This window comes from Clarias gariepinus, chromosome 13, assembly GCF_024256425.1.
Source record: "Clarias gariepinus isolate MV-2021 ecotype Netherlands chromosome 13, CGAR_prim_01v2, whole genome shotgun sequence".
Taxonomy (NCBI): Eukaryota; Metazoa; Chordata; class Actinopteri; order Siluriformes; family Clariidae; genus Clarias; species Clarias gariepinus.
In genome coordinates this window covers 15773016-15791007 of record NC_071112.1, presented here as the reverse complement: position 1 = coordinate 15791007, position 17992 = coordinate 15773016, and the positions used below count along the sequence as shown (strand labels likewise).

At 38.7% G+C, this 17992-nt stretch overlaps 2 protein-coding genes across 2 annotated transcripts; one reads left to right on the top strand and one right to left on the bottom strand.

The window, feature by feature from the left end:
- The first annotated feature begins 33 nt into the window (after positions 1-33).
- Positions 34-4639, top strand: psmc1a (proteasome 26S subunit, ATPase 1a). The gene is made up of 11 exons (XM_053509408.1): positions 34-82; positions 443-496; positions 586-682; positions 760-884; positions 1060-1245; positions 2085-2213; positions 2320-2416; positions 2538-2727; positions 3621-3772; positions 3925-4079; positions 4386-4639. Exons 1-11 carry the CDS (start codon positions 80-82, stop codon positions 4518-4520), a joined length of 1323 nt encoding a protein of 440 aa, XP_053365383.1. The 5' UTR covers positions 34-79; the 3' UTR covers positions 4521-4639.
- Positions 4640-4812: 173 nt separating this feature from the next.
- Positions 4813-17590, bottom strand: zranb1b (zinc finger, RAN-binding domain containing 1b). The gene is made up of 10 exons (XM_053509407.1): positions 17409-17590; positions 15280-16205; positions 11544-11731; positions 11250-11403; positions 11092-11163; positions 10435-10633; positions 7776-7896; positions 7164-7293; positions 6145-6374; positions 4813-6059 (listed from the first exon to the last, which is right to left on the bottom strand). The coding sequence occupies exons 2-10, from the start codon at positions 16103-16105 to the stop codon at positions 5841-5843; spliced, it is 2139 nt and encodes a 712-aa protein (XP_053365382.1). The 5' UTR covers positions 16106-16205; positions 17409-17590; the 3' UTR covers positions 4813-5840.
- Between the last annotated feature and the right edge of the window lie 402 nt (positions 17591-17992).

The window sequence follows — 17992 nt, the reverse complement described above, 5'->3', positions numbered from 1 at the left end:
AAGAAGGAAATATACCGGCATGAGCAACGGAAGTTGATTTTTTTTTAACCCGGAAGCAGTAGGTAGCAAATCAACGACAATGGTGAGCAAGCAATTTTATTTTCTGTCTGGTGATACACTCTAGTTTTGAATGAATATGTGATTGAATTTAATTAATTTCCGCAGTACCATGAGTTCTTGTTAGGTCATACTTATTCAGAGCTTTGAAACGATAGTTTTGACCGTTTAAATTAGTAATGTTAGAAGAATAACCCTGGCTTTCTGTCAGGCTTAACAGCGTTTATCTAGCTGCTGCATCATTAAGTAAAAACTAGACTTTTTTTTTATTTTTTTATTTATACTATAATAGTTATAGCATTATGTGTACACAATTAGCGGAATACAAAGCTTTCAAATGAATGAATGAATATAACTTTACAAGCTGTACGCTTGTTTTGAATAGGGACAGAATCAGAGTGGAGGCCATGGCCCTGGAGGGGGGAAAAAAGATGATAAAGTAAGTACTTGGTTACTTCATTTACTAAATTCCTTCCAACTGTCATTGTATGTAATGGATTAACAAAAACTAAACACTTTTAATGGAAGGATAAGAAAAAGAAATATGAGCCCCCAATTCCCACAAGGGTAGGGAAAAGGAAGAAGAGGACGAAAGGCCCTGATGCTGCAAGCAAGCTTCCTTTGGGTATATAAAACCTCTTTAGTTGATCACTTTAATACGTAGACACAAATGTGATGTGAGCTGCTTGTTTCTTTTTTTAGTCACGCCCCACACACAGTGCAGACTGAAGCTGCTGAAGCAGGAGAGGATTAAGGACTATCTGCTGATGGAGGAGGAGTTTATCAGGAACCAAGAGCAGATGAAGCCACTTGAAGAAAAGCAGGAGGTATAATTAAATAACTGTGGACCTTTGCATTTGAAGTGGAAACCAAGTTTATGTCTAGATTAGATATTTTTTATTTTATTTTCTGTTAGAGACAACAAAGTCAAGAAAGTCAGGTTGATTAAATGTTATAATTTACACCAATTGCTGGTGGTGGTGTTGGTGTTGGTTTTTGCAGGAAGAGAGATCCAAAGTTGATGACCTGAGAGGTACACCCATGTCAGTAGGAACTCTCGAAGAGATCATTGATGATAACCATGCTATTGTATCTACCTCAGTGGGCTCGGAGCACTATGTCAGCATTCTCTCCTTTGTTGATAAAGACCTTTTGGAACCAGGCTGTTCTGTTTTACTGAATCACAAGGTAATGGAATTTTCTAACTGCCCCAGACACTGTTATGTTTTAAACAGCCATTTATTAAAATATGTTCATGTAAAGCTAAGAAAGTGCTGTTTTTTTAGGCAGAATATCTTAATATCCGTAGTAAGTGCAAAAATCTGAGTTGAAGTAAGCAGCACTGCTTTACTGTGGTACCTTTCTACTTCAGTGTGACTTAATATTTACAGCAGCTTGTCTCAGGAAATGCAACTAGGGTGTGCACTATACTTTAAATTTTTTAGCACAACCAGCACAAAAAAGTGTGTATGTTAAATATACAGTACATATGTATTATTTGAAATAGAGAGTGTATTAAAACTCCAAAATATATTATTAATAATATTTTTGCTGTTATACTGTGTTCATGCATTGTCCAGTATCTTTTGTCTGTCGCTGTAACACTGGAATCTTCCAGTTGGATTTATTATAACAATTATATTAATCCTTGTGGTAACAAGGCCTTTTCGTTTATGCACTATTTAGTTTATTCCTACCTTTTTCGAATGATATTTATATGAATATGTGCAGCACTGCTTAGCCAAAAATACATAGTTGATATGATAAGCAACATCATGCTCTTTTGTGCATTTGATAGATTGTGATTATTGTAACATTGTTATGAACATGTAGCAAAAGTAGCAATTTTAACATTTTGCAAAAGTAGCGTTTACACGACCAAAGGGTATTTATGCAGTTATGTCCACTGCAGATAAATGCAGGATGCTGTAGTAAGATTTGGATGAGTGCAGAGAGAAAGCTCTAAAATTCCGGCAAGTGGAGAAAAAAAACCTATTATAGAATGATATGAATGGGTCTGCTTGCAGGTGCATGCAGTGATCGGTGTGTTGATGGATGACACTGATCCTCTGGTGACTGTGATGAAAGTGGAAAAGGCTCCTCAGGAGACGTATGCTGACATTGGTGGCCTGGACAGCCAAATTCAAGAGATCAAGGTAGTAGACGTACTACTTATCTTATGTAGGCATGTATTTATTTTTAACATCATTTGGTTTCAATGACGATTCATATTTATTTATATGTGTATATATGTGTATGTAGGAGTCAGTCGAGCTTCCGCTTACACACCCAGAGTATTATGAGGAAATGGGAATAAAACCTCCTAAGGGTGTCATTCTATATGGTCCACCAGGGACAGGTTAGTCAAAACATTTAAGACAGTGAATGGTTATATTGGTTTATAATGATTTGCATAAATATTGATTTGGTGAGTATTAGAGGATGATTAATATGTTGACACTGAATATTACGTTTTTTAGGCAAGACCCTGTTGGCGAAAGCTGTTGCCAATCAGACATCCGCTACATTCCTGAGGGTGGTGGGTTCAGAGCTGATTCAGAAATACCTGGGCGATGGTCCCAAACTGGTGAGAGAACTTTTCAGAGTTGCAGAGGAGCATGCCCCCTCCATAGTCTTCATTGATGAGATTGATGCCATAGGTACAAAAAGGTAAGACAGATGTGTGTGTTTAGAAAGAAAATTTTTGTTCTCCACAGCTGTAAAAACCACTCAGTGTTTATATACATCGAATGTTAACGTGTTATGTACTTTAAAAAAAAAATTCTTGCACTTACATAAACCGAGTCTACCGCTGAGAAGTGTGGTACTTGTATAGACATTTTGAGTTTTGGAATCCACATGTCTTATAAATCGTAGCATAAATATTACAGTATAAAATGTCAGTCCTTTAAATAGAAATAATGAATGGACCGAGTTTTTAAAAAAATATTGTTCAGACATTTATATGCACATGACCCAAATATTAGCAATGTTCATTTGAAACTGGGACTTGTATCGAAATGGTCGTTCCTGTTGACATTCAGCGAGTGTAATGCCTGATCCTTGAAAACAGATGGATAACCTGTTGCCAACTTGCAGAAGAGACATACCGTATTTGTCTGTGGGAACTGGACACACATTCAGTCTTGAACACCACATTATAGGAACTCAGCTGAGAGTTATCTAATCATGGCTCTGGCATACTGTGAAAACTTCCTATACTTATGCTATTCAGACACTAGTGAAATGTTGGGATAATACAGAGAAATAAGGGAAGTACTCTCCTCACTTTCGAGTTCTGTTATTCGGCACGATCAAGTCACATTTGACCAGAACACTTATTGTAATATATCGCAAAATGTGCAGCACTACGATAAAATATGTATGGTCTTTCTTTTGAATGTACTCGTTTAACCTTTACCTTTGACAACTTTAATCTAGTCAGCTCATAAAATGACACATTTACAGCATTGCCAATATTGCCACTTTAACATAGACCAAATTAATTTCTTTAGTACATTTTAGTGATGTTAAACAGGTGACATGCAATGTGTTCTATGCAGGTATGATTCCAATTCTGGTGGAGAGAGGGAGATCCAGAGGACCATGCTGGAGCTTTTGAACCAGCTAGATGGATTTGACTCCCGCGGTGATGTTAAAGTAATCATGGCTACTAATCGGATAGAAACGCTTGACCCCGCCCTCATCCGTCCAGGTCTGTTGCTAATCTAACAGGCAATGTCCTATGCATTCGAATTGTTAATAGCTTGTCATTATTATTTTTAAGTTAGATTGTTGTTCCTGTCAATCATTCACACATCTACACTGTATCTTTGCTCTAATAAAATTTTACTTTTGCTCCTGCAGGTAGGATTGACCGTAAGATAGAGTTCCCTCTGCCTGATGAGAAGACCAAGCGCAGAATCTTCCAGATTCACACAAGCAGGATGACTCTGGCAGATGATGTACAGCTCGATGATCTTATCCTCGCTAAAGATGACCTTTCTGGTGCTGACATAAAGGTAAGGTCACAAAATAGTTCTAAGCCGGCAGTCTAATTATGACTGGCATTTGTTTCATGCTATAGAAATAGTATAAACTACAATTGCTCCTGTGATACTGTTTATATCAAAGTCCTGTCTACGTAAACTGTTGTCAGATAAATAACCCTTTACTGCCACCTTCTGGGATATAACTGCATCACATTATTTATTGTTTTGATTATATTGTAGAAAGTTGAGGTGCAGACATTAGTAATGGACATAAACAGTGTTTTTATATTTTAGCTGAAATGTGCCAACTAATGAAGGCATATGGTGTTTTCTCAGGCGATTTGCACAGAAGCAGGGCTCATGGCCCTGAGGGAGAGGAGGATGAAAGTGACAAACGAGGACTTTAAAAAATCTAAAGAGAACGTACTCTACAAGAAACAGGAAGGGACACCAGAGGGTCTCTACCTCTAAACTGGCATTGGCCAAAAGTGAGCCTAGTCATACTAAATTAACACTTTTTAAATACACTTTTTTCTGTTTGTGCTGGCTGTCATTTCTGTCTCCTGGTAAATAAAAAGTATTACATTTCAGGCTAAGAGTCTTGTTTAGGAACTGGCAATTACCACATTTTTTTTACCTTAAAGAAATGAAATATAACATGTATTCCTCTTGCAGAGGGCCTTGAACACACTAAAACAGACACTTTTGACACTAGGTAAGAGGTGTGTGTGATAAGACTTCACATACACTGCTTTTAAAAACAAACAGTTTTAAAGAAGCTTTACTTGTTAGACATTCAGCTTATAATCCTTCAATGATTTGGTCTCAACCTCATCACACATCAGAGACATACAGTATATGCCAAAGGCTTGACATAATTGTATAATAACGGAAAAATAAAAACTTAAGGGTGTTTTTAAACTTGGGTGAGGGACAAGACTGAACACAGCCACAAAAGGGGGGTAAGACACAAAACAAACGATTCTGATCACTGCAAGACCACAGACCAATGTTCACTTTGGTTTCAGTCAAGTCTTTGAAAGTTATATTAACAAGCACATCCAGAGAATAATAGCAGGGGGGAAAAATCATAACATCTAAAACTGCAAACAAATGTGACCAGACACCCATGTGTTACAGTAAGTGGAAACATGACTTGGTGTACATGTAGTGTAACCTTGAGCTTTAACAACCAACTTAAAAGAATGATCCATTTGGAAAGGTGATCTCTACTTTGAGAGATAAGAACAAAACGCTGATTACCCACAGATATCTGTATCAAGTTTGCAATTGAATTCCTCATGCACATGAGAAGTCAAAACTTATCATACAGTGGTATGTATTCATTTCTGTAGCTGACAAACTATCATACAGGTAAATAAATATCTCAGTGAATGGATTTTGACAAAAGCCTGATCTCAAATTCAAGTGGTGTATAAGTACTGTATATGGTAAGTGTTACTAACAACTAAAGTTTAAAAATGGAGCTGAAGCAAATAAAGTGTGCTTAAGTGCCCTTAGCATAACTACTGAAATTCTTTTTTTTTCCAAAGCAAATCTAGAAATAATAAATTGAATAAAACAAAGGGCATACTCTGAAAGGCATGTACCATTTGTAATCTAAGTTTTTATTTTGTGTGGGCCAAAATCTTTTTTGCATCAATGATAAGAGACCACTGTATGTGTGTACGTATGACAAGGATAAATAATGGTACATTAGTGTACATGTGTTCTCCACAAGGAGGGGGTAAAGGTGCATCAAGTCTCTGAGTATAGAGAAGACTCTCCTTCTCACTCATCATCGTCCTCCTCCTCTTCCTCACCATCTGAAAGGGCAGGGCATGTGCCCAGCTGCCGGTAGCCATCCAACCACTTCTCTACCATCTGTGTGACCAGAGGATGACTCCGCCTCCTCGAGCTTTTCTGCAATGCCACCAGGACTCCACCCTCTGTCACACAACAGTCCAGCCACTGCCTTAACAAACGCTCCTGCTGCTCCTCTGTTCCCATCTGACAGACAAGCAAAACAGTTTAGCTGCTTATCAGCGCAGGTCACACAAAACAACTCTATCTTCATGAGAAAACCTCCACTCACCTCTTGTGCTGACAGAAAGTGGACATGTAGCAGCTTCCTGTCACTGTCTACTAAAGGCAGAAAAGTAACAGTGACATCATCGTCTGTATTTAGGTTGGCGCCCGCACCGCGGTTGTCATAGCCGTCATTCTCCATGGCGACCAGGGCTGAAAAGTGACCTCGTGTATAACCCAGTGCTATGGGGCTCTTCCAGCAAAAACTCGGCTCCCACAATAGAGGCAGATACACACCTGAACATGAGGAATATGAGATTATATCACCAGATCATACATTCACTTTATAATTCTAAATTAATTACTATTATTATTAGTAGTAGTAGTAGTACACCATGGCAGGTGGACTGATGTTAGAGCACTAACACATTGCCATCATGTAATAATGGGTTGGTGTGGGGTAAAACCGCCCATCATGTTAAGCTCATTACTGTGCACATTCATCTTTATTCATTTGTTTTGTGAATTTAAGATTAATACTTGCTGCTCTGTTTTAATGCAGCCGGTAGCGGAGGGTGATGCCTGGTGCACAGGTGTGAGCTAGAGCAGTGCCGTTATCATGGTTAAGCCTCTGTGTAAAATTTTTCACAATATTTTTAAACACGGGATGTATGAGCCTTCTGTTGTCATTCACAGGATGCTCAGTGATGAAAGAATTAATGAGCCCAGAAGCTGTCGGGTGATAATGTATTCATAGTCTCTGCCACTCTGTGTGCCACAGTTTTGCTAACATTAACATTTCAAAGCAAATATATCAGCTGTTTTTGCAGTCTTGCCCAATCAGAACGGAACTGCTATTTAAAAACACACACTGAGTAACGCATCCTGCTTCTAGTTGCTGCTTATCAGTTTAGATCAGAGGTTATTTAAGCTTCTGGGATAAGAGCCAAAACATATTCAAGATAACAGAGCAAGTCTGTTCACTTAAAAAATTAAATATACATTCTACCAAATCTCATATTACACACAGTCATATAAATATTAAACTGCTTCATTTTTTTTTCGAATCTCATTTTCACAGCTCACCCTGGAAGCGGGTATATCCCAGCGTCTCCCCTCGAAAGCTCTTGTAATATTTCACGCCGTACACAATGATGGGCCGCCGAAGGATATGGGCCAGCACAAACACATGAGTTTGCTCTAAACTCGCCCCCGGCTGCCAAGAACAAAGAGAAAGGAGAGAGTTTTTTGAGGAAAGGGGGGGAAAAAGAGAGAAGTCTTACATTTGTGAATAAACCTAACATTGCTGGTACATTGCGTGGCCCATTTGTGTGCATGCAAAGGCAGTTTTTTTTCCCTTGTAGGATATGTTATTTCTTTTTTTATTTTGTATCCAAGATGGCTTCAAAACTAACAGTACAAGATCAACTAAAACTTGTGACAGGAATGTACAAATTTTACAGCTTGCCTTACTATGGATTCAGACTTTTGGGCCACCCAATATACTGTATGTTAATCAGCAAAAGACAAAAACACACAAGTTCCACAGAAACATAAAAAGAAGTTATTTAAAAAATGTTGCATCACTCCTGAAGGCATGGTGATAATATGCAAGACTGAAGTGAGAAGTAGGATGCCTAGTCTTATAACCGCTTCTCTTTACGAAATGTGTGCACGAGTGTAAAAATACATGCATACCTGACTGGCCAGTGATAGAATAAAAGCCCAGTCTTCCTGCCACTGTTCTTCTCTCAGAGAGAAGTGCAAGCCAAAACTCTGAGAGTACCATGATTCCCACTCTTTCCACCGGGTGTAAAACCTGGAATAGACGCCCAAAAGAGATAAATCAAACCTAGAACATCTAGCAATTAACAACAACAAAATGTCATCACTTAAATTATTAATATCTAAACAAATTCATCAGACACCTTGGAGAAAATCTGAGTCAACTATAATGACTATTTGATGAAATTGAACCAAATATTTTACCCTTCTACCTTAGAAATAGTAAGCATATATAAGTATAAATACATGATTGGGGGCAGTGGTAGCTCAAGGGGTTAAGGCACTGAGTTACTGATCAGAAGATTGGTGGTTCGATCCCCAGCTCCACCAGGTTGCCACTGTTGGGGCCCTTGAGCAAGGTCCTCCAGGGGCGCCATATCATGGCTGACCCTGCGCTCTGACCCCAGTTACGCTGGGATATGCGAAGAAGCAATTTCCCTCTGGCATTAATAAAGTTCTAATTCTTTTTTTATTATTATTATTTTTTTTTATTATTTTTATTATTTTATTTTATGTATTTTTATTTATTTATTATTATTATTATTTTTTATTATCATTTTATTATAATTTTTTATTATTATTATTATTATTTATTTTATTTTATTTATTAAAAAAAAATTTATTTCATTATGATGCAGCATTTAGGGTTGCTGTGTATTCAAGTCAATTTTAAGTTACAGCATTGTGCATACATCTTGAGCGATGCGTCCTTTTTCCATATTAAATAAGATATGATTGGCCTCCGAGTAGCGCAGTGGTAAAGTGCTCGCCCCATCATCCGGAGATCGCTGGTTTGGGTTCCCGGGTGATGCTGTAACCTCTCACAGCCGGAGGTCTAGAGAGAACTGATTAGCCGAGCTTTCTCAGAGGGGAGGGATGAGAGGTACTTTGTGCTTCCACATTAATCACGGCTCTACAGCCAATCAGGGGCGTCTGAGCTCGCGCATGCGGAGGGAGCGGATAGCACGGTCCTCCGAGTGCGTTACACCGCCTCTAACGGTGTGTGAGCAAGCAGTTCGAAAAGATGCGGTCGGCTGGCGTCACGTGGTTCGGAGGAACTGAGTGATAGTAGTAGCCTTAATGTGGGAGCCCCCTAGTGATGGGGAGGAATTGGACACGACTAAATTAGGGAGAAAATCGGGAAAAAATTCCCCCTCAAAAAAATAAATAAATAAATAAATAAATGTGATTATGTGGATCCAATTAATGAATTAAGTTAAGATGTTATTCATTTACAGGCGGTAAAGTGCCTAAAGATACAATAAAAAAATTGGCTGTTTATGCAACAACCTCAGCAGTGACCTAATTTCCCCTCTCGTCTGTTCCAACCACTTAGAATTCAGCATCACCAGTATACTAATCACCAGCCTGATCATCCATCAATCATCTGCACCTGTTTCTCATTGGTTCAGGCCTCAGGTTAGATTGCCTTTATGCTTGAATGATTCATAGATCATTATGTGGCTAAACAAATATAATATTTCGCTAAAAAAAATATTCAGCTGAAACTGGTCAGGTATAAGGACTGGACTGAAAATGAGAGCCAAAAACAAGAGTCAAAATTTCTCCAGGAAGCCTCAAGTCTACATTAAAAAAAAAAAATACAAGAAAGTCTGGCTGTAAGGAAGAAAAATATGAAGAAACAAGGGGTGTCTCAAGACTTTTTCACCGCACTGTAAATCTGTAAAGTATCTATTTCATTACTATAATTGAATGAAATAGATACTTTACTTATTCTGAAACTTTATGAAATCCTAAGGTGACATCATGCTTATTACTCATCTGCGACGGTGACAAATATTTGTGGTCTGTATCAGTTCTTGTAATTGTTTCATTTTCTAAAATAACTGTCATGTAACAATTATTAGTATGTCAGTAAATAACATCACTTCTGTTACAGTTTTCTTGATTAAAACAGTCTTTATAAAAAGCTTATTTTTATACCGTCTCTGTATAAACAGCAGCATTAATCCTTCTGCTGCAAGAAACAGCTTTATTTTTATGTAAGGCGAGTTTGTAAGTGATAAATCCAGCCTGACACATAAAATCAGACTACAGGCAAAATATTCAAATATGGTGTTAAACATTGTGTCTTTAACTAAAGGTCATTACAGTCAGTGTGGTCTCACAACAGGGCTGATTCAAGTTTACAGATAGAAATTCCTACCAAAATGTCTAACTAGGATGGCTTCAAAAGCTTTTTTTTTTTTTTTTATGAATAAACAGCAAGTAGCAGTTTTTGGCCACAGACTGCAGCAGTGATGTTTTCACTGTACTCGGTTTAATGCTGCAGTTTTCTGATTTCCCCCATGCATTTTGTCCTCCACATTTGTTGTGCTCATCTAATTTCCTAATGCAGTACAGTATTGATGCTTAATTGGGTTAACACTCCAACTAAGAAAACCAAGATAACTAAGATAAAGAAAACCATATGTTCATGTGCAAATCAATCACATTTAAATGAATGGAATTTTTTTATTTTTTTTAAACATCCAGTTTGAAAAACTGATTAAGTAGATAACAGTTACTTTGATTCTTTCCAGATCTATCAGGTCTGTGTGTGTTTCCTCACCAGTGGGAGCAGTCATGTAAACTGTCATGCAGGCTCTTTCTCAGTACGGAATCTTTGTCATAGATGCCCCATGTGGCCTGCAGCACCGAGTCCAGAAGGCAGTCTCCTGCAGTGCGGTTCCACAGAGCGTACAACCGGCTGTCCAGTCGCGTGCCCAGCTCCAAAGACCAGTTTATTATAGGAGATTCCTCCTCAAGCTCTGCGACAGGTTTTTATAACAGTTAGTAGATGTGCTTATTATAGGACTGGATGTTTATGGAAGAATCTTTTGTTTAAGAATGCAACATTAAAAAGACAAGTAAGAAAAAGAAAATAGAAGGAAACAAAAGGGGCTGAAAAGAATACCGACGCATGCTACACAAACACACAAATGTTTTTATTTTTTCAAAATTATGATCACTTTAATGTAATTTAAATGAATTATCTGGGGATTTGTGCCTTTCTGGCTGCAATCATGCACACCATCAGGGGCTATTTGGAATAATGAAGTCTGGGTAGCATATCAGAAAATACTAAAAAGCTTGTATACTGATAAGGGCTGGTTATTTCTCTTGAAACCCAATTAAACCAGTCACAGACCCAGAACTTTCCAGTTATCGAATTTAATCTGAGTTACAGAACCTGTGAAATATTATTGCTTTTATACATTTGTTTTACCTTTCTGTACATCTCGATCCAACACCTCATCAAACAGCTTCTCTTGAACGTTAGGAGGAAGGTCTTCGATATCTACAATACATAGGACGTGGTGGGTTAAATAGTTACTCACAGTTACCCACACCCAGATGCGGTTCAGTGAAAAAGATGTCTCTCACCAGCTGGAAGAGTAAAGGTAGTGATATCAGTAAAGAAGTAACAGGGAAACTCTCCTTTACGCCGGTGTAGCGCAGCAGCCACCTCCCGACGGATCTGCTCAGTTAATTCAGGACATACCATGGCTGGAATACACTTAGCTGCCTGCTGAGACACCTGAGTGACAGGAACATGCAAAAAAAAAAAAAAAAACATGTGTCAAAGTAAAAATGCCTAAAACCGGTATAAAAGGTGATAAATCAACAGACTACTTTATGTATGCCGATGACTCAAAAAAAGCATATGTGCTGGCTGACCTCAGTGAGGAGCACAGAGAGCATGTCCTGGCGCTGAAAGCGGATGGCAAGGTGCACTAGAGTGAAGCCGGCGTTAAACGCAGATGGACGATTCAGCAGGCGGACCTCGTCTGAGGTCAGCTGACGTGCAATGTCACCACCTGATGACTTATAGGCTTCGACGGCAGCCAAATCACCCTCTACCACACCTGCAAAAGGGGAGAAATATATGTTACACAGACACACATGCGTTCCATATACAGTCCTGTCTGAATGTACTGGAAAAGTAAAGTCAACTGCTGTAATTTTGCTATATGCTATAGACATGTAATTTAGATTTTGGGGATATGAATATGAAAAAACAGGTCAGAATTTAATGTTAGACAACACTGAACATGGCACCCATGATAGCAGACCACCTGATTTTTTAGGTAAAGAAAAGGATGGGAACAGCTGATCATAAAGAATATTACACTTAATATTAGGTTTGCATATTATTTGCTTACAGTAACGTTATTAAACTAGTTACCCACAGACAACACCAAGCTGTTACATTCTTCTGTTGTGATTTTACACATTTAAACTTGTTTCAACAATTAACATAGGTAACATGAAAACACATGTCAGTCATAATTTTTCAATTTTATTTTGCTATTTAACAAATCTGGATCTACAATCATTCATTCACCATTCCGCTTACCCGGAAGGAGAACAGGCTGGAGCCTATCCAGGAGGATAACCTGTCCACCCCCCGGGTAAGCTGAATAGATGAATGAATGATTCACATAGGCGCACACACACTTGGCAATTTGGGAATGCCAATAATGTCTGTCTATGAGAAGAAACAGGAGTAGCCAGGGGAAACCCACGAGGAGAACATACAAACTTTAGTACACTCAGAACCCAGGAATCGAAACCCTAAACCCTGGAGCTGGAAAGCCACCATGTTAACCACTATACCACCATGCCACTTAGGATGTTCATATCAAGAACTACAAGTTCTCTGATTCAGAAAGAAACTCTGATCCATCACCTCATGTTCACATTTTGATCTCAACTCCAAAAGTCTTCAGTGTTTGTCATTCCAATACATTTGTTAAGGACTGCTCATACATCCTATAAATAAAAATTTACTATGTCAATAGTGAATAAATCCCGGAGCTGATGTAATTTGTACTCGACAGTCCACTCTTCTCAATTTAAATATAAAATTATCAAATATATATATTTTTTATGACTTACCGATTAACCTAAATTCCATTTTAATCTTTTGTAGTTGGGTGTTGGTTGTCAAGTCACTATAGATCATCACCATAGATTATCACCTAATTCTATTTTCCTTATTTGGACATATACACATTTCTGGCACTTAAACTGCTACCCTTGCCCCATTCACTTGCATTACAAAAAAAAAAAAAAGAAAGGCTTAATCTCAGTCAATGTCAGTCTTGTTATTTGGTAGTATAACAATATATATATATATATACACACACACACTATATATATACAAGAATGTGGAGAATGAAAGTCAACGCAAAAAGCAGCAACATTTATTCTATTTTCTACACTGAAATGTTCTACACAGATTTAATATTTCCAAAGTTATATTTAAATATTGAAAGCTGAAAGCTCAAAAAAAAAAAAAAAAAAAAAAAAAAAAACATATTTCCATGGTGATAATAGAACATTTTGGAAGGGGGTAAAAATACTTGAGTTTAAATGTTTCCTTAAAATGGACTTGCAGTAGAATGAGATGAGAACAGACAAGTTTAACTAAATGTTGACTTTTTTAAAACCTTTTTTTAGCATTTCAGTTGTTAATGATTCTTCTCAAAAAAGCAGGTTCATATTAAACTAGTAGTTAAGAGATTAACCCTTTAGAAATGCCAGAATTTACTAGACAGACTAAAAATAATGTGGCCATACGTCAAGAAATCAAAAAGGATTAAGGCGATGAACACAAAAAAAAGACACAAACGTCTTAAAACGTTTAATCTAAACCAACAGCCGTGACCCCTAAATCCCATCATATACAATGTCTCGCTACAGACAGCTACAATTGAACTGCTACAGATGTTTGTGCGGTTACAGAGGAACATTGAATCTGCATTTTTAAATGAAACAGTAAAATTGGTTTTTAAGATTATTCTTATAAGTGTGCATGAAAGACACCTACATTGAAGATTAAAAATAAAAAGAAAGCCATAAATGACACACAGCCCTATTTCTATGTCTTGTGAAGGGTCATTTCACCAAAAAAGGAAATCAGCGATTTGACAGAACCTATATTATTAGGTTCTGACATTTTAAACATTTAAAAGGATAATGCAGCGAGCATTTATTCTGGAAGAATTCTTAACGTGGGTAATAGACAATACAATCTTGCTGTCCAATTGAGATGAGATCAGATTTCCAGAGAAGGATGATATCAAGTCTGAACAGAGTCGTTGTGATACAATTTAAAAAGATGGATTTTACAGTGTTGATTACTTAATGTCTTAAACACGGTCACAAAATTGCTTAAGAGACACAATATGATCCTGATGACATATTACCCACATAAAGCTGGGGAGGGATCGGGTCAAAGGCCATCTCCATAACAAGCAATAGCATTATAGATATGCTACATCTGCTGCTGAATCAAACAAATCTAACAGTTGGTTTTGAACCATGTATAATTTTTCATTGTGACTTTGTGATCAGTATACACGAGCAAAAGCAAATATTTTCTACAACTGAGGCCAAGATTTGTCCTGAACTAAGGGGCAAAATGTTACAGACACGAAGCAGCATATTTGCCAATAATGGCTGCCATTAAATGTACTTCCATACCCTCAAGCACCTATTCATCATGTAACACAAATACACATACAGCTGCATATTAACCTCAAACAACTCAGACCAATGCAGCTTGTAATGTTTTGAATGCAGCTGTACATGATTACACAGAGCTAATCAACAGATTTTAGACAGCCAATGAGTGCACGTCTGCACGCATACAGTACACACCACCATTCAAAATACAAGAGATGCTTTGAATATAGAATACAGAGGAAAGCTGCAAGACTACAACTACACAAACCACTTTTACTGATAACCATCTCCTACTAGTGAATGAAGTAATACCTTGGTGGTGTACCCCACAAATCTATGCAAACTGGATATGTATATTCTGCGATTTGACCCATGCTTTCTGACAGTAGGGGTATGGAAAGAAAATAACTTTACTGTATTGTAATGTATATTACATTCAAGACATAAATCAACCTGATATGTCATCGCCATGATACCCAGGTGCTGATTCAATTTTTTATATTTTATAAATATCCTGTCTCCATAATATATTTTTTTTAGAATTAGTTACAATTCTAAACAAACTTAACAAATAATTTGTTCCTTAAACAAAACGTTTAGAGCAAAGAAATAAAGGATCATGATTTGTAACTGAATCGATTTCTGTTTTATTATGCTGTACATCATATGTATACAAAAGTCAAGAGACTTGTACAAAATACTAATTTTTATTACATTAGAACTTAATTAGATCTACTTTGTAGATTCAGATTGAATCACAAACTATATATATGGTAAATGAAACAAACGTCCCACTTCCTACGGTGTTGTATAGTGCTGATGACTGTAATTCAAGCACAATAAAGCATTTACAAAATCACTCAAGAAGTAAGATGGCAGACTACATTTAAAAATAAGGTTTCAAGGTCTATTAACATTTCGAAGCTGTCAGACTTCGTCTCACCTGCACATGCATTGAGAAAAAGCCAGTCGCTCCTCCGCATCCTGTTCCTGATCTGCTTGAGTTTCTTAAAGTCCGTCTCGTTCTCTTCTTGAGCGCCAACTGCCCCAGATGCCAGCTCAATCTGAACTTCAGCCTGGCCAGCAGGCAGAGGGGGCGAAAGCCTCCTCTGAACCATTTTACTGCCCCCCATACCCCCTCCCCCTGCTGTCCTCTCCTGCTCGTTCACTATAGACAGGGCCATGGTACTCTCGGGCTGTGGCTCCTGGAGCACGGTGTCACTCGGCTTAGGGTGGTCACACACTACACACCTTAAGGTCTTGGGCCAGTTCTCATAGGTGCAGGCTGAGCAAGCCCAGTGCTGTACACGCGTGTTTAGACGATTACGGTCATTGTATTCCTCACAGGGATCAGTGGCCGTCGGCGCAGGAAGTCGACAGCCTGGTTCAGATGTGTGCGGGCCATCTGAGAGCCTTTGAGGGCCCTGCTGTGGTCCTTGCTGCCTCTGACTGAGGCACTGAGTGCAGCGGATGGCACGAGGCCAGTTCAGGTAGGTGCACATCTGGCATGACCATTTGCTGGCTATCTCTGGTGTCTCGTCGGTCACGCGTACTCGGGGTCGGGCACTAGAGTCAGGGCAGATGAGAACACTGGAGCCCTCCTGTGTGGAGCACAGGTGCGAGCTGAGGCTGGAGCTGCTCTTAAACGGCTCCTCGGTGATGATGGGTCCGGTGGGGCGTTGGGCGCGACACATAGTGCACTTGATGGCGGATGGCCAGTTCTCGTACGTGCAATACTCGCAACTCCACTTCGGCTGGAAATCAGTCATCCTCGCTCAAACAGAACTCCTAAATGCCCCCTTCCCTCCGTCCCTCCCGCCCTCCGCTGGCTCGCGCCTGACCAAAGGCCACTCAGCCTGGCAGGATGCTCTAAGAAAACAACACACAAATCAGGTAATAATCTGCTTAGCTACAGTCACATTATAGCAAAAAATTCTAAAAAGTACAAGATTAATAGCAATCAGAGAAAGCTTACAAAAAAACAAAAACAAAAAATCATGTCACTGAGAGCCGTTTGTCAGATTGTCAGTGAATGTGCTCAGATCTTGCTCAGAAACTTGCTCACAACTGGAGTATTTTTGTGTGAAGTCCAAATAGGGGAGTAAAAAAAACTCACAAAATACAGATAATTTCAGCGCACTCAGCAGGTTCACAGGGATGTATGATATGCTAGCTACGTTAGCTCAAACACAGGTATTCTGTATATCACTGAAGTGTCCTGTAAAAACAACCAGTGAACTCTTTAACAATTGTTAAATATTAATGGTAATATAAACGGGAGCACTCTTCCTTTTTTTTATTTTATTTTGACGTAAAAACTTGGACAGCATTATTAAGTTAGTTGGGTTAGTTAGAGCGTTAGCTAGCTAAGATATCGGTCATAGCGAACCCAATAGTCTAAGTTACCTGAAAACAGTTGATTAACAAGTGACAGCTTACAAAAGATTATATAGTTAATCTTTCGGCTGCTCCCGTTGAGGTTAAAGTGTTGTATAAAGATAAATTGTTAAATATAAACCAGTTGATTTATTCTCAAAGTCAATTCAAAGCTAAGCTTAAATGAGTTTCTAATTAGATTAAACACAAACATGGAAACTCAATAAGTACCACAAACATGTTTTCTTAATTACGTAGTAACTGACTTCTACGTAATTATAGGCTGCCCTTTTTACGATCACTGTAGCTAGCTAGGTCAGCTTAGCAGCCTCCTTGGATTTGGGGCAGAAGGTGAGTGTGTGAGAGATAGACAGAGAGAGAGAGACGGGATCTACAGGAGCGTTCTGAGCTGGTGTAGGCAAAACGGAAAACAGGCGGAGAAAGTCAATGGACAAGCCAAACCTACAGGCCTTATTTCCATATTCTCGGTTCCTGATCTCGGTTTCTCAGGACACACAGCCCTCTTGAGTTGCATTTCTGGAGTAACTCACCCCGGCGCTTTCATGCACCGAGCTGTCCAAACGAAACCGATCCTACCTATCAACAACCCCACAAACCCCCTGCAGCTAGAATTTAGCCGTTAGCAACACACACGTATTATATTATATATTTATATATATTTTACCCCACCCTTACCTTTTCCACCGCAACGATCCTACTATCCGTGCTATCAGATTTTTTTAAGTGAGCTTTCTGGGAACTTATGAAGTACAAATTCCCATTTCCAGTGCCGATTTCGTCTAATGGCGGCAGCACGGGAACAGGGTAAACCAAAATAAACCTACTCCAGAGATACAAGGAGGAGGGACGCCACCTGGAGCGGTACTCAAACCTGATTGGTTTTTCCTGCACGTGACCGATCTTAGCCACTTAGAGTCTGTGTATTTCGTTGACATCGATTAAAGGGCTTCTGACTACCCCTGTGTAACTAGGCTGCCGGAAAACTGACGCGCTCCTGCCGCCATGTTGGCTCCTCTAACAAAGTAGTGACAACCGGTTAGTCGCTTCCTTTAGAGCCGCAATGGCGTGCTTTTCATACATTTTAGGCAACAGCGACTATGGTAAAACGGTGATGTAATCATTTCAGAAAAGCTCTACCGCAGCATTATGCGGTGGTTCCGTATAGTAGGTTGCCGTACACATTTTCAGCAACGTTTTAGAGAACACATTCTTTTTAAATAGCAATAATCAAAACTTATGCCGAATAATTTACATTTCGA